Here is a 14,936-nt window from a genome sequence, read left to right on the forward strand (position 1 = left end):
GAGAATATGAGTGTGTTGCCACGTTATTAAAGCTCGAAATTTTATTTTGTTGGATTCATTAGATTTGATTCAAAGCCTTTATATTTCAGTTTTATATCATATTAATATAATTTTTTTAACCATTGAATAAGAGGTAAAAGATAAAAATGATGAATTCGATCTCTAATTTTTTTATTTTTTCAATTTTTTTTTATTTTATAAATGATTAATATATTTTAAATAGTAAGCAGACTCAAAAAGTTATATCAAACAAAAAATTGACAGAAAAGGGACAAAAATGTAAAGTGATGGGCTCCCCCCACCCCCTGAGTCATTTCATCTTCTTGTCGTTGTTGCTTTGCTTTTGTGTTGAATTTTATCTGCCACACCACTTATAATTTCTGCTTTTTGGGCAGTTCTTGTCAAAAAGATAGAAATGATGACCAAAATAACTTGTTTGTTTCTTGGGAAAAAGTTGATCATGCTAAAAAAATACTGCCCAACTGACCCAACCCTTTTTTTTAGTCAAGATTTGGTGCTGTAAACTTTTGCAAAAAATAATAATAATAATAATTGCCAAATTTCATTATTTGCTAAATCTCATATTTATTAAATAACCATTTGGATTTTACTGTATTTTTTTGTGTGACATAATTAAATTTATTATTTTTTAATTAAATTTAAACATTAATTTCAGTGAAATTAAATTAAAATAAATTTTTTATTAAAATATTTTTTAATTATAATTATAATAATTTTTTAATTACAATTATAATAAATTTTATTATTTTTTTAATTTCACCGTAATTAATTTAACTTCAAGTTTATAATTTCTATTTTTTTGTGTATTACCAAAAAAAAAATTTTAATTTAATTTTCAAACTTAAATTTATTTAATATTATTGTTTTGATTTGATTATCTACAACTGCAATTCAGACACAATCTGCCCTTACATTAGACCAAATAGTTTACAAAATATTAAACACCTAACAATCTTTAATTGATTGAGATTTGAAAATTTTGATTTGATAATGACTGTTGCCAACGTTGTTGAATCATTTAGCTTGTAGACTATTATAAAATCCACCGCAATCAACTCGGCCAAATTATGTATATGTAAAAAAAAATTATTGAATTTTTAATTTTAATAATTGAAATTTTTTTTATTATTCTAAATACAAAAAAAAAAGAAGTATTGTCTAAAATGCTACAATATTTTTTAATGCATTAATCTAATGTATTCATAATTTTATGTATATATAAAAAAGTTATTAATAAAATAATGTTAATTTTCTTTTTATTTTATTGTAAATAAAATTGAATTTCACTAACCCAATAGTCAATTGGACATTTTATAAGTTTGCCTTGTGGTAATTCAACGGTCTAAGCCATGTGATTTATTGATGACTTCTTCGGGTTTAGTGGTTGTTAGTCTTTTTATTATTATTTTTAATTAAAAAATTATATTTTGAAGATAAAATAAAATTTTATTTATTTTAATAATTAAATTTTAAATAAAATTTTTTATGTCAAGTTTTGAGTTGAAGATCAATATCTTAAAATTATATAAAAAAAATCGTTAAGAGTAAAGAGAGAGATGTTTTTTATATTTACATTCTAACACTTAAATTAAAATTTGAAATATAAGAAATGAAAAAAAAATAAAAAAAAATTAAATGTATAGATAGCATTTGAATAACCCTATTTATAAAAAAAAATTTATATAATAAAATAATAATATAATCGAACTGACGTAATATTATATATGTCATATTAATTTAAAAATTAAAAATATTTTTTATCATTTGTCGATAATTTTTAATAAAAAAATATTTATATTTTATATTTAAAAATACCCCAAACGAACTTTTTAAAAATAAATATATAAATTAATTTTTGTTAATTTTGTTTATAAAATAACATCAATGGGCAATAATAAAATTATGAAAAGATTGAAAATGAATTTATATATTTTTCAATGGAATTTTACTACTAATATAATAATCGATTGAAAATCCAGTTTAAAGAAAAAAATTTTCTTTCATTTATTTAACGCTATCAACGGGTCAAACCGACAATCGTTTGATTGTGAACGGCAATAATTACGTTAGGCGTTCGTACGGTTGTTCCCCGCTGCTTTTTGAGTAAAATTTAATTCAAGGCAAATTTGGTTTTTGTTTCTTTAAAATGACGATTTTGGGTTCTAGTTAGTGGGGCCCCGCCCGAAACTAAATCTTTCCCCGTATCACATCTATTATTAAAATTATTTAATATAAATTATTTATTAAAATTTTTTTAATCATAATTATAATAATTTTTAATTACAATTACAATAAATTTTATTATCATTTCAAACTTTTATTGCTTTTCAATTTTTTTCATTAATTGTTCCAATGGAATAAAATGGTGGAATCTGCGTAACGTGGCTGACCAGCAGGACATATATGACTTTTTGGAAGAAAAAGGTTGGAACTAAAAACTTGCAATTCAACGGTGAAACGTGACCAGATTTGACTGTTGAGCCTCTTTAGGCGTTGTTACACACTTCAGCAAGTGCTAACCATTAGGCACTTAGCAACAAGAAGAAAATTAAAAAAACAAAAAAAAAAAACTTTTTGTTGAGGAATTTAGGATATTAAGCATATAATATGGTACTGGTAGTAGTGTGAATCTAAAAGGAATATTCCGAAGCATTTGATAAAAAATATAACTTTTTAAAAAAAATTTCTTAAAACAAAAATATACTTAAATTTCGTAATTAATTTAAGATTTATTTAAATAAGTGATGAGATTAAAAATAATAATAATATTTATTATAATTTTGATTAAAAATTTACTATAATTGTAATAAAAAATTTTTGTATTGAATGGATCATATTATAATTGACATTTGATTAAACTAATAGTATAGTAAACTTAATTACATCATACTAAAAATACAACGAAATTCAAACCTCCACTTAAAAAAAATTTCTTTTTTTTTTGTACATTATACCTAATATATATTGTACTAATTAGTATTATTTTGTTTACAATTATAGATACTATATATAAATATGATAATTTACAAGAAAATCAAGCAAAATTTCGGATTTTTTTTTTTTTTTTTGTAAAAAAAATATTAATTATAAATATTAAAATTTTATTTTTTAAAAATAATTATATGAATCAATTAAATTTATTTTACATTCAAATCCCAGTTAGATGAATAGCCTTTTTTATTGTCCTTACGACAAGAAACAAGAAACTTAGGTGGTTGGTTCACCATGAAATTGTCTGCATTAATGTTGTTTTGCAAGGCCTGAAGAAGATGCCTTTTCCAACACTCAAAATTCCAGACTGTATCCAACTTAAGGTGAGCAAATAATAATTGATAGAAACATGTGAAAAATGATGTTTCTTCTGAGGCCATGGTTTGGGTTCGTACAGAGTTTGTGAGTTTCATTTAATTTTATAAATTTAAAATACGAAATAAAAATATAATATAAAAATAAAAGATAAAATTAACATAATTTTAAAATTTAATAAAATAAAAATATATATTTTATATTTTTATATAAAATATGATTGAAATATATAAATTTTAATATTTTATATTATATCTATATAAAAATTTAATCCGGAGGCACATTCTGCAAAAGCAAATGGTTGAAAGTATCTATCTTGGAATTGCCTTTTGGTTAAACAATTTGTCGGAATGAAGGCAGTCTTTAAATGGACTCCCCCGATCACGTTCCAGATTCTTCTCAGACTGTTAATGGCAAAACACTTGCAGAAGAACATTTTTGCAATGGTCCAAGCCATGAAGGCATATTTTTGTTTCCATTGCCATTGCCAACTATCACTTTCTAGCTAGGTTTGTGAATATTCTGGTAATATTTCATCTTTCTCGCCAGATAACTTCCCAAATCCATACATATGCAAACAAGTTCTAGCCACTAGACTTTCCCAACTTTCTTTTTAAGCGATAAAGGATTCTTAGACTCCATCCAGTATATTTTTTCTTGATTAATCCAAGCAAATTGATTTATGCCAAACTTGAGGAATTCATAACGAATTATCTTTTCGTTACCGAATATTTGGCATTTACTTTTGATAATTGAGATCAAAATTTCTCAATCAATTTCTGATGCAAATTTTGCAGCAAATATCTTAACTGTCAACTCAAGCATCATGACTAGAAGCTATTCTTTGGTGAATCAAAGAAAAAAAATATAAAGATATTTGTATCAGCTCAGGAGGAGTCTTTTCCAACAGGAAGCCTTGTTGCTAATTTGAACCAGATTCTAACCTTTCATGACTAAAACATGCAGAAAGATAGACTCCTATATTCTTCAGACGTCGGGTGGGGGACATGCATGAACTACTGCTGATCTGTTATCCACTCAGCATCTAGCATTATAGGATGAAAATGTTAGTATTTCCTGCCTTGTAATCGTATTTTGGGGCCATATAATTAGGACCTTAGGGGCATTTTTTTAGTATTAATTCTTTGGGAGAGTCTGTGTCATGCAAATCTTTTTGGCGTTGTAAGAATAGATATTGAAATCTAACTTTAGTTCGAGCAAGGTCACATCAAACTCGATCACAAAGATATATTAATAATTCTCATCATCAATCAATTTATTTTAAACCGTTCGTTTCCATATTGTGATTTTACATCATTCTATAAGCTGATGCAAACAAGTTTGTCCTGCTATGTGATACTACAGACAAGGTGTCCTTGGAGTGATCTGAGGGCTGCATCCATCATCCAATCCATAAAACTGCCCCCACTTCTCAGTTGAGGCAGAATTTTGATTAGTACATGAATGTCTCTTTTTAGGGTTAATAATGATTCCTCTCCACTAGTCCAGGTTTCAGGATATGCTTTGAAGGAAATTTCCAGGTTATGGATATGCTGGGAGTCATGCAAAAGATATCCTAGCTTCTGGTTTATCTTCAAAATGAGAATCAGAATCAAGGACCCTTTTCTTTTCGTGGCATTTTATGCAACTACAGAGCTACACCATCATGGTTGAGGTTGACCCAGCACCCACCAAAACATCAGCATGTTAGATGTTCTGTGTTCTGACTCGGATCAATGGTCACCACACAGAACGAACAGGTGGATACTGACTGATGTCACTCGATGGGTGCTGAGTGTAATATACAGAGGGTGGGGATAGAAGCAATCTGTTGCTAATGATACAAATGAACTTAAGTTGGGCTTCGCCCAACATAACGCCATGGCTCATGAGCTACCTCTAGTTTTGTTTCACTAGGGCTGGAGGGATGAATAATGGTTCAGGGATCATCTATACAGTCTTTCAGTTCATAAAACAAATTCTAATTTTATTTCCATAGCTACTATATAAGCCAGATTCCAGAAACATGTCTAATAAATCAGACTGAACCCCACCCTGTAAAACCATTAACAAGCCATGTCAGGATGTTGATGTCTTCAGGTTTTTAAATTACTGATGATTAATATTTCATACACAAAAGAAAGCAGAAAACTGAAGGAAAATACTATATTGTTCATGGTAACATTTCAAATAACCATCAATACATTATTGAATGGACCAAAAATAAAATAAATACAAGGAAATGGTCCCAATGGATATCACTAAAGACAACTTATCCTTAAGGATTCCCCTGGCAAGGCAGTGCCCTTATTTTGTAAAACTTTCCATGTTACATTCATATGCTTCTCTTCGGTCAATGGGGCATCCATAGCAAATCGTAGTATGTATTTGCCTGAAAAAACCTGCAGTCAGCACAACTGATGCTCTTAGATAAGTTGCTGCATTGCTCCCAAAGAAGTAAATCCCACATTTCCCTTTTTTATTTCTTTAATTTTTCTTGGAGAAAGAACAAGACAAATGGCACACTATCAACGCATGTCTCAGCACTTCAAAAGGGAACATACAATGTAGACAGCTGCAAGCTTATCGTGTGAGATATGAAGTCATTCCCTGTTGAGTTTACAGCATCTAGTACTTCTTGGTTCAATTCATTACAATGACGGTATTGTCACGTTAGTATGCCACTAAAGACTCACGGTTAGGTGACAAAAAATTTACTTAAAACTTTAATAATTAGGTGATCATTTTAAAAAGACGATCATAATTGAATGACTAATGATATATTTTATCCAAATGCCCGTGCATAATTGGCACATACATCGGCCGCCTGATGAAAGTAGTCTTCATGAGAGTAATGCAAGATCATATTCACTGAAAATTGGACCAAGTGAATGAAGACTACTTTTGTAGCTTAGCAGTAGGTTCGTTACAGCCACTACTGAAATTTGCAAACTGATTTGAATTAGACCCGATGAAAGCCTCTAATTGCATGCCATAACTAGTTTAACAAAATACCCCCAACATTTCTGCCTTTAGTGCAAAGGCTTGTCAAAAATCAAGATGCAGATATGCAACCAAATTTTGGCATGAAATCTGTGTTGTACACTACAACACAGATTAGCAGCGACCCGAGCAGCTTCCCCTATTCCCTAACAAAGAAAACATGTGGTTCTTAAGCAAAAGCCCATTCCAGATCACTCATAGCTAAATATATAGATCTAGAATGAGTTGCTCTATAAACTGTTAAACTACACAGTTACAAGGATTTGTATGAAAACCGATCTCTGATTTCCTAAGCATCACATCCCCTTAAAAGATCAGGATGATGATGGTCTATTGCTGTATGCATATGCAATACAACAGAGTATCGCTATTATGTTACAAAATTCATTTTCCCAACCTTTTGCTGCAAGTGAGTTCACATTTTATGGCTATGCACCCAATGTGATTTGACACGGCCTAGGGTTAGAACCAACAAAACTTTGATCTGAAATATATATAAAATGTAAAAATTATTATTTATAATTTATATTGATAAATATAAAATATGTTTTTTATTTTTATTAAATTTATATATATAACTTTTATTAAAATTTTAAAAATTGAGTAACCATTGTTTCGTTTTAAATTGAATATTTTTTCCGTACATTTTTTCTGGACGACCGTTATTTCTTTATTTTTCTTGGTAACTTTACCAGAAAGATTCTCAAACCTAAAAAGCCGAAGATGTGCAATTCACGTCAAACCCAACTCTCCACTGGCCCAGATGGTCCTTAATTTAATAGCCCTTCTGCACGTGTCAAGCCCAGAGTTTTTAATGGCCTGTCCGACCAATTTTAGGCCGAGAATATCAAAGCCCTGTATAAGAGTGGTTCAAAACGGATTGAATTTAAATCAATTTTATATTTAATATTAATAATTTATATTTTTATCCAGATCCAATTAAATTTAAAATTTTAAACTTCAAAATTTTTTTAAATTCAATCTAAATTAAAAATAAATAAATTTTAAATCTATTTATTAATTTAATTTATATAATAAAAATTTAAAATATATATAATTAATTTACATATATATATAAATAAATAATTTTTATATATATAAATTTGAATCAATTTAAACTGAATTCAAATTTTAAAATTTTTTTAAAATTAAATTTAAAATTTGAATAAATTTAAAATTTATATCTAAATTTATTTAATAAGATTTAATATTTTTTCTTCAAAATTTGATCGAATTTTTAGCCTTAAAATGGATAATCCGCCTTAAACAGGTCTGCTCTGTATCCAGTAACGATGATATTTCGTGAAAAAAGACTCCAAAAATCCATCTTCAATCGTGCGATAACAGTAGAGGGGCCGCGCGATTCCAATGCCGAAGGCCCGATTCCTGAGTCCTGACGAACGTTGACCAGTGATCAGTACATAAAATATAGCGATTCCACCTGCTCTTTTTTTTTTTATTATTAATTGTATTTTGAAACTTACCTCTTTCGTTGATTCTTCTCAGTAACTTCCCTGATCTTCAAAATTATGACTTGGCCTGGTAGAAACTTGTTATTTAAACTGTGCCTGTAGCATTTCACTATTTAAGGTCATTTCTTGTTTTAATTGAGAGCTTGGATCGACTAGTTATAATCCAATATCTATCATGGCACCACGAAAGATAAAGCAGGAGACCCTCAAATCAAATATGGAGAAGAAAATGAAAGTGAGGTTCCAATTCAAACGAGAGAAAACAAAGATAGGAAAAATAATAGATGATCAAGAACGCATAGGAGAGGGGGAGCAAAGAAAAATGCGAGGAAGGATTGGAGAGATTGAATGGCAATGCAATCAACTCAAAGAAGAACCTGAAATGATCATCAAGCAAACAACCAGGAAACAAATTGAGGTCGTTCTCATGTTCAAAATGTTAAAGCCCAGGAAAGTGGAGATTTCATTGAAGCTGCTACGCTCACTCACTTCCTTGGGTTCGTTTCTTCAACCCCTTCTCGTGTTGCGATGGATTTTCTTGTGATTAATTAACATTGGTTTCTTACTTCCATTTTCTACCTTTTAAAATTTACATTGAGCTTGTTGCCGATGAAAGAGCAAATGCAAAGTTGGCTAAAATGAAAACTGAACATCCATACATGGAAAACATCCCATCCCCAAAACGGGAAAAAAAAAACATGCAGGCAGGAGCCTTTAGTAGGGGCAAATTTCATACAACGGCTGATCAGCTTTTAATAAGTTGTTCAAATAAGATGCTTGGCCGCCTCCGCCGCAAGTATACGTTTTATATATTATCAAAATATATATTTTAATGTGTAAATTGTTTGAAATCTTGTAGATTGTATTTGTGTTAAATAAATCATATTTGAAAATATAAAATAAGCTTTGAAATAAATTTAGTTACGATTGATTTAATTGACAAGAATCGTTTATATCGATATAAAAATTTTGGATTCAAATTTAATAAATAATTTTTTATTTAAGTCATATTGAATATATGATTTTTTACTATTGTTTTTAGACCATTATATATAATACATCTTATTGAATAATTTGTCTATTCTTGAATTTTACTTGAAAAAATGAAATTAGTAAGGATTTTGTGCAAAAAATGATCATGCCTCGATTCAACACCAAAATCATTTTTTAGTGCTTTTCATAAAAATTTATCTATTTTATAACCATGAGACTCAATTGCATGAATCTTCTTGTTGTTATGTAAAACTTGGTTGAATTTGGTGATAGGAGACTAATACAATCAACGAAGAAAAGAAATGAAACAAATCAATGGCATGACTAATAAGTGGTGGGTTTAATCGATTAAAATTTATTTTTCTCAACAAAGAGGTATTGGGTTTAAATTTTATCGATGGCTATTTGTTTGAGTCATCTCGAATGCAAAACTTATAACCACCTATCTTAGGTTGTTAAGTACGATATATCTTATCTTGACCTAAGAGACTAAATAATTTATCTATCTTCGAATTAAAAAAAAAAAAAAAATGACAAAATTTAGATTTCTCAGTAAGGCATTAAATAAGTGCACAACCATTAATATGCACATATCATATTATGTATATATTCTATACATAAAATTTTTAAAAAAATTATAAAAGTAAATATTTAATTAAAAGTTTTTTTTATTAATTCATTTTACTAATTTTTGTTATTACTTCTAGTTTTTATCCATTTATAGTAGCTAGTGATGTCGTTTTTTCATTTAATGCTATATATATAATGCTATATATATATATATATATATATGGTTTTTCATAAAACATTGTGAGTGTTTGATAAAAATAAATGTAAAAAAAAAATCAAAAACAAAACTAATAGATTAATAAAATTTAATAAATAAATCAATACTACGTAGTTTTAAAGTTTTCAAAATTTTTGAGTCCATTTGGACTTACTTAGATTTAGGATGTAATAGGTAAAGTTCATGAATTGTTGAACTTTTTGTCACTTAATAAAAAAGTTTAAAATTTTTATGTAAATAATTTAATCAAAAGTCTTAAATTATACTATGATATTAATTTTTTATTTTATTTTAAATTTTCAAGTAAATTGTTTTTAATCGTGAATTTCATGAATTTTACTTAAGAATTTATGTCTTGCTATTTTATCTTTTATTATTATAGTATTTAGTCTATTTACATTAACAAGGCATAAGGAAAAATGATTTTTCTTTTTAGAATCTTATTTTTGATAATTTGATTATTTGGTTTGGTTCACGAGAATATAATTACTTAGATTCCAACAATGTCGAGAAGTGAAAAAGTATGAGAATAAAAATTCTCCTCTCCTTTATTGATTTTTAAGATTATGGAGAAAAAGTAAAATATTTTTTATTTATTCTCATTTAATTATATTTTTAAATTATATAAATAATGTTATTTATCTTTAAAACTAGTATTTTTTTATAAAATATCATGAAAATAATTTTTTAATATATTTTAAACAAAGATTATGTTTTTAATACAATACTATTAAAATCCTCACAAAAATTATAATTAAAAATTTAGTTTTTGTTGAAAAAATAAAAAATTTATTTTTAATAATTCAAAAAAAAATATTTTTAAAATAAAGGGTATTCATTGTTAAAAATATAAAAAATATTATTTTTCAAAATTTACTAAATATGATGTTTTTATGATTAAAAAGCAATGTTTGTTAAAAAAACGACATTTCTCAAATAAATATGTTAATAATTCAATAAATACAATATTTTTAAGATAAAAATATAATTTTTATTAAAAGCACGAAATTTTTTTTTTCAAAATTTAATAAAGATGATACTTTTAAAATAAAAATATAATTTTTATTGAAAATATGATTTTTTAAAGATTAAAAATACAATATTTGTTGAAAATATATAAAAATAATAAAACATAAAATATTTTTATTTAAAATTATTACATATAAAATCTAAAATATACGAGAGTACATATTTAAATTACACAATTTCAAACCTTTATACTTTGTAAAAAACACTTAAAAACACTTTTGATAATCTATTGAAACATCAACTATTGGACCAGAGGCAGCCAAACATCTTATTAGAACAATTTAATTAAAAGCTGATTAGCCGTTGCGTGAAGTTTATAATAAATATAAAATTTATAATTTATATTAATACATTAAATATAATTTTTTTTAAATTTTTTTAAAACTTTAAAAATCGAGTAATCATTGTTTAGTTCTAAATTGAAATTTATTCCGTACATTTTTATCGACAACTGTTATTTCTTTATTTTTCTTGGTAACTTTACGAGAAAGATTCCCAAACCTAAAATGCCAAGAAATGCAATTCACGTCAAGCCCAACTCTGCAGTAGCCGAGATGGTCCTTAATTTAACAGCCCTGCTGCACGTGTCAAGCCCAGAGTTTTTAATGGCCCGTCCGTCCAATTTTAGGCCGAAAATATCAAAGCCCTCTATTTGAAATGTTCAGATCGGATTTAAATGAGATTTATATTTTTATTCATATCTGACTCAATTTAAAATTTTAAAATTCGAAATATTTTTAAATTTAATTTAAGTTAAAAAATAAATTTTAAATCTACTCATTAAATTTAATTTATATAATAAAAATTTAAAAAAATATAATTAATTAAATTTAATAAAATTATATTTAATTATATATAAATAAATAATTTATATTATATATATAAAAATTCAAATCGAACGGAACCGAATTTAAATTTTAAATTTTTATTTAAATTTTGATTTAAGATTTAGTACAATTTTAAAATTATGTCTGAATTTATTTTACGAAATTTAACTATTACTTAAATCCTTTTGAACGAATTTTTAGCTTTAAACGGATAATCCGCCTTAAACAGGTCAGCCGTGTATCTTTCGTTAAAAAGACTCTAAAAGTCTATCTTTGATCGTGCGATGACAATTGAAAGACCGCGCGATTCCAATGCCAAGGCCCGATTCCTGACGAACGTTGACCAACGACCAGTACATAAATATAGCGATCCTACCTGCTCTTTTATTATTATTTGTATTTTGAAACTTTCCTCCTCTCATTGCCTCCTGATTTGGTTGACTCTTCTCAGTAACTTCCTTTGATCTTCAAAATTATGACTTGGCCTGCTAGATACTTGTTATTTAAACTGTGCCTATAGCATTTCACTATTCAAGGTCATTTCTTGTTGTAATTGTGAGCTTGGGGCTACAAGTTATAATCCGATATCTATCATGGCGCCACGAAAGATAAAGCAGGAGGCCCTGAAACCAAATATGGAGAAGAAAATGAAAGTGAGGTTCCAATTCAAACGAAAGAAAACAAAGATTTGAAAAATAATAGATGGTCAAGAAGGCATAGGAGAGGAGGAGCAAAGAAATATACGATGAAGGATTGGAGAGATTGAAAGGCAATGCAATCAACTCAAATGATCATCAAGCAAACAACCAGAAACCAAATTGAAGTCGTTCTCGTGTTTAAAATGTTAAAGCCTAGGATAGTTGAGATTTCATTGAAGCTGCTACGCTCACTCACTTCCTTGGGTTCATTTCTCCAACCCCTTCTCGTGATGCAATGGATTTTCTAGCGATTATTAACATCGGTTTCTTACTTCATTTTTTTTTCTGATAATAATTATATTATCAGAATATATATTTTAATGTGTAAATGTTTTAAATCTTGCTGATTGTATTTGTGTTAAATAAATCATTGAAAGTATAAAATAAACTTTGAAATAAATTTAATTACGGTCGATTTAATTAACAAAAATAGTTTATCTCGACGTCTTTAGTTCAAAATTTTTATATAAATAATTTAATTAAAATTCTTAAATTATTATATGATATTAGTTTTGATTTCATTTTAAATTTTCATGTAAATCGTTTTTAGTCGTGAATATTATAAATTTTACTTAAGAATTTATGTCTTGCTATTTTATCTTTAATTATTACAGTTTTTAGTCTATTTACATTAACAAGAGGGGTTAGGTTCAAGAGAAAGTTTTTTTTTTTTTTGGAATCTTATTTTTTATAATTTGATTTTTTGATTTGATTCACAAAGAAGTAAAATTATTTTCCCATTTACTCTAACTTAATTACATTTTCAAATTATATAACCAGTATTATTTACCTTAAAACTAGTAATTTTTTATAAAGTATCATGAAAATAATTTTTTAATATATTTTAAACAAAGACAATGTTTTTCACACAATACTATTAAAATCCTCACAAAAGTTATAATTAAAAACTCAATTTTTGTTGAAAAGATTAAAAAATTATTTTTCATAATTCAACAAAAATAATGTTTTCTAAAATAAAAACATAATCATTGTTAAAAATATGAAAATATTATTTTTCAAAATTTAATACGATGTTTGTTAGATAAAAAATGTAATATTTGTTAAAAATATGATATTTTAAAAATAAATATGTTCAAAATTCAATAAAAATGATATTTTTAAGATAAAAATGTAATATTTATTAAAAACATGAAAAATATTTTTTTAAAATTCAATAAAAATAACGTTTTTTAAGATAAAAACGTAATTTTTATTAAAAATACGACTTTTCTAAGATAAAAAAAATATTTATTGAAATATATAAAAATAATAAAATATAATCATTTAAAATTATTGCATATAAAATTTAAAATACATTTGCTTAATAATACGACAGTACATATTTAAATTACACAATTTCAAACCTTTATACTTTGTAAAAAACACTTAAAACGCTTAATGGTAATCTATTGGAGCATCAACAATTAGACCAGAGGCAGCAAATTTTATTAGAACAACTTATTAAAAACTGATCAGCCGTCGTATGAAGTTTGCCGCTGCTAGATGCTTTTGCTTGCTTGTTTTTTCCCTATTTGGGGTTGATCTCTTTCATTGGCGACAAGCTCACTGCAAAATTTAAAAGGTAGAAAATAAAGTAAGAAATCAATGTAAATCCATTAAACCAAGAGAAGGGGTTGCAGAAACGAACCGAAGGAAGTGAGTGAGCTTAGCAGCTTCATTGAAATCTCCACCTTCCCGGGCCTTCAAGATTTTGAACATGAGAGCGACCTTAATTTGGGTCCTGGCTGTTTGCTTGATAACCATTTCAGTTTCTTCTTTGAGTTGATCGCATTGCCTTTCAATCTCTCCAAACTTTCCTCTTATTTTTCTTTGCTTCTTTCCTATGCGTTCTTGATCAGCTTTTATTTTTCCCATCTCTGCTTTCACTCGTTTGACTGGGAATTTCACTTTCATAGTCTTCTCCATATCTGGTTTCAGGGTTCTTGGCGCCATGATATCTATTGGATTATAACTTGTAGCTCCAAGCTCTCAGTTAAAACAGATTGAGAAATGATGTTGATCACTGAAATGCCACAAGAACTATTTAAATAATAAGTTCCTAGTAAGCCAAGTCATAGTTTTGAAGATCAAAGGAAGTTATTGAGAAGAATCAACGAAAATACAAGGCAATGAGAGGAGGAAAGTTTCAAAATAAAATTAATAAAAATGAAAGTAGCAGGAAGGATCGCTATATTTATATACCGGAGCTCCGACTTTGTATTCGTACGGTCGGATCTCAAATGCTCTACCTCATATAATATATATATATATATAATTTATTTAATTTTATATTCATATATATATATATATTATATTAATAAATTTATCTACCCATATTAATTTTCTTCATGTTAACTTTTGGTTGACTATCTTTTAAGTTGTACGTGGCATCTTACGGATCTTTTCCATTTTTTTATTTTTATTTTTATTTTAATTTGATAAATTTTATGAAAACAAAAAAAGGAACGAAAGTGGATCATGGCTTCCCAATTTGATTTTTTCTTTTATTTTTTTTATATTTTAACTAAGTAAATTTTGTAAAAAAAAAAATCGATGAAAATATTCACATGATACCCCAATTTAATTTTTTTTATTTGACTTTTTTATTTTTTAATTAAATAAATTTTATAATAAAATAAATCTATTGATAGGGATTGTAAAATATTTCATTTCTTAATGGTTTTTTATTCACTTTAGGAGACGAATTTTTAAAAAATTTAGATCGGCTTGGGCAAATTAAGTTTCTAAAAGAAAAACAAATTGGGTTAGTAATGAGTTAATGGTGCTTTGCACTTACCCA

General features: G+C 26.8%; 1 protein-coding gene across 1 annotated transcript; it reads right to left on the bottom strand.

Annotated features, from left to right (window-relative positions):
- Positions 1-13,374: 13,374 nt before the first annotated feature.
- LOC111283793 (uncharacterized) lies at positions 13,375-14,165 on the bottom strand. Its single transcript, XM_022872413.2, has 2 exons — positions 13,785-14,165; positions 13,375-13,702 (listed from the first exon to the last, which is right to left on the bottom strand). The coding sequence occupies exons 1-2, from the start codon at positions 14,087-14,089 to the stop codon at positions 13,636-13,638; spliced, it is 372 nt and encodes a 123-aa protein (XP_022728148.1). The 5' UTR covers positions 14,090-14,165; the 3' UTR covers positions 13,375-13,635.
- Between the last annotated feature and the right edge of the window lie 771 nt (positions 14,166-14,936).

The sequence above is a fragment of the Durio zibethinus genome, chromosome 3, assembly GCF_047325235.1.
Source record: "Durio zibethinus cultivar Kanyao isolate XHJ-2024 chromosome 3, ASM4732523v1, whole genome shotgun sequence".
Taxonomy (NCBI): Eukaryota; Viridiplantae; Streptophyta; class Magnoliopsida; order Malvales; family Malvaceae; genus Durio; species Durio zibethinus.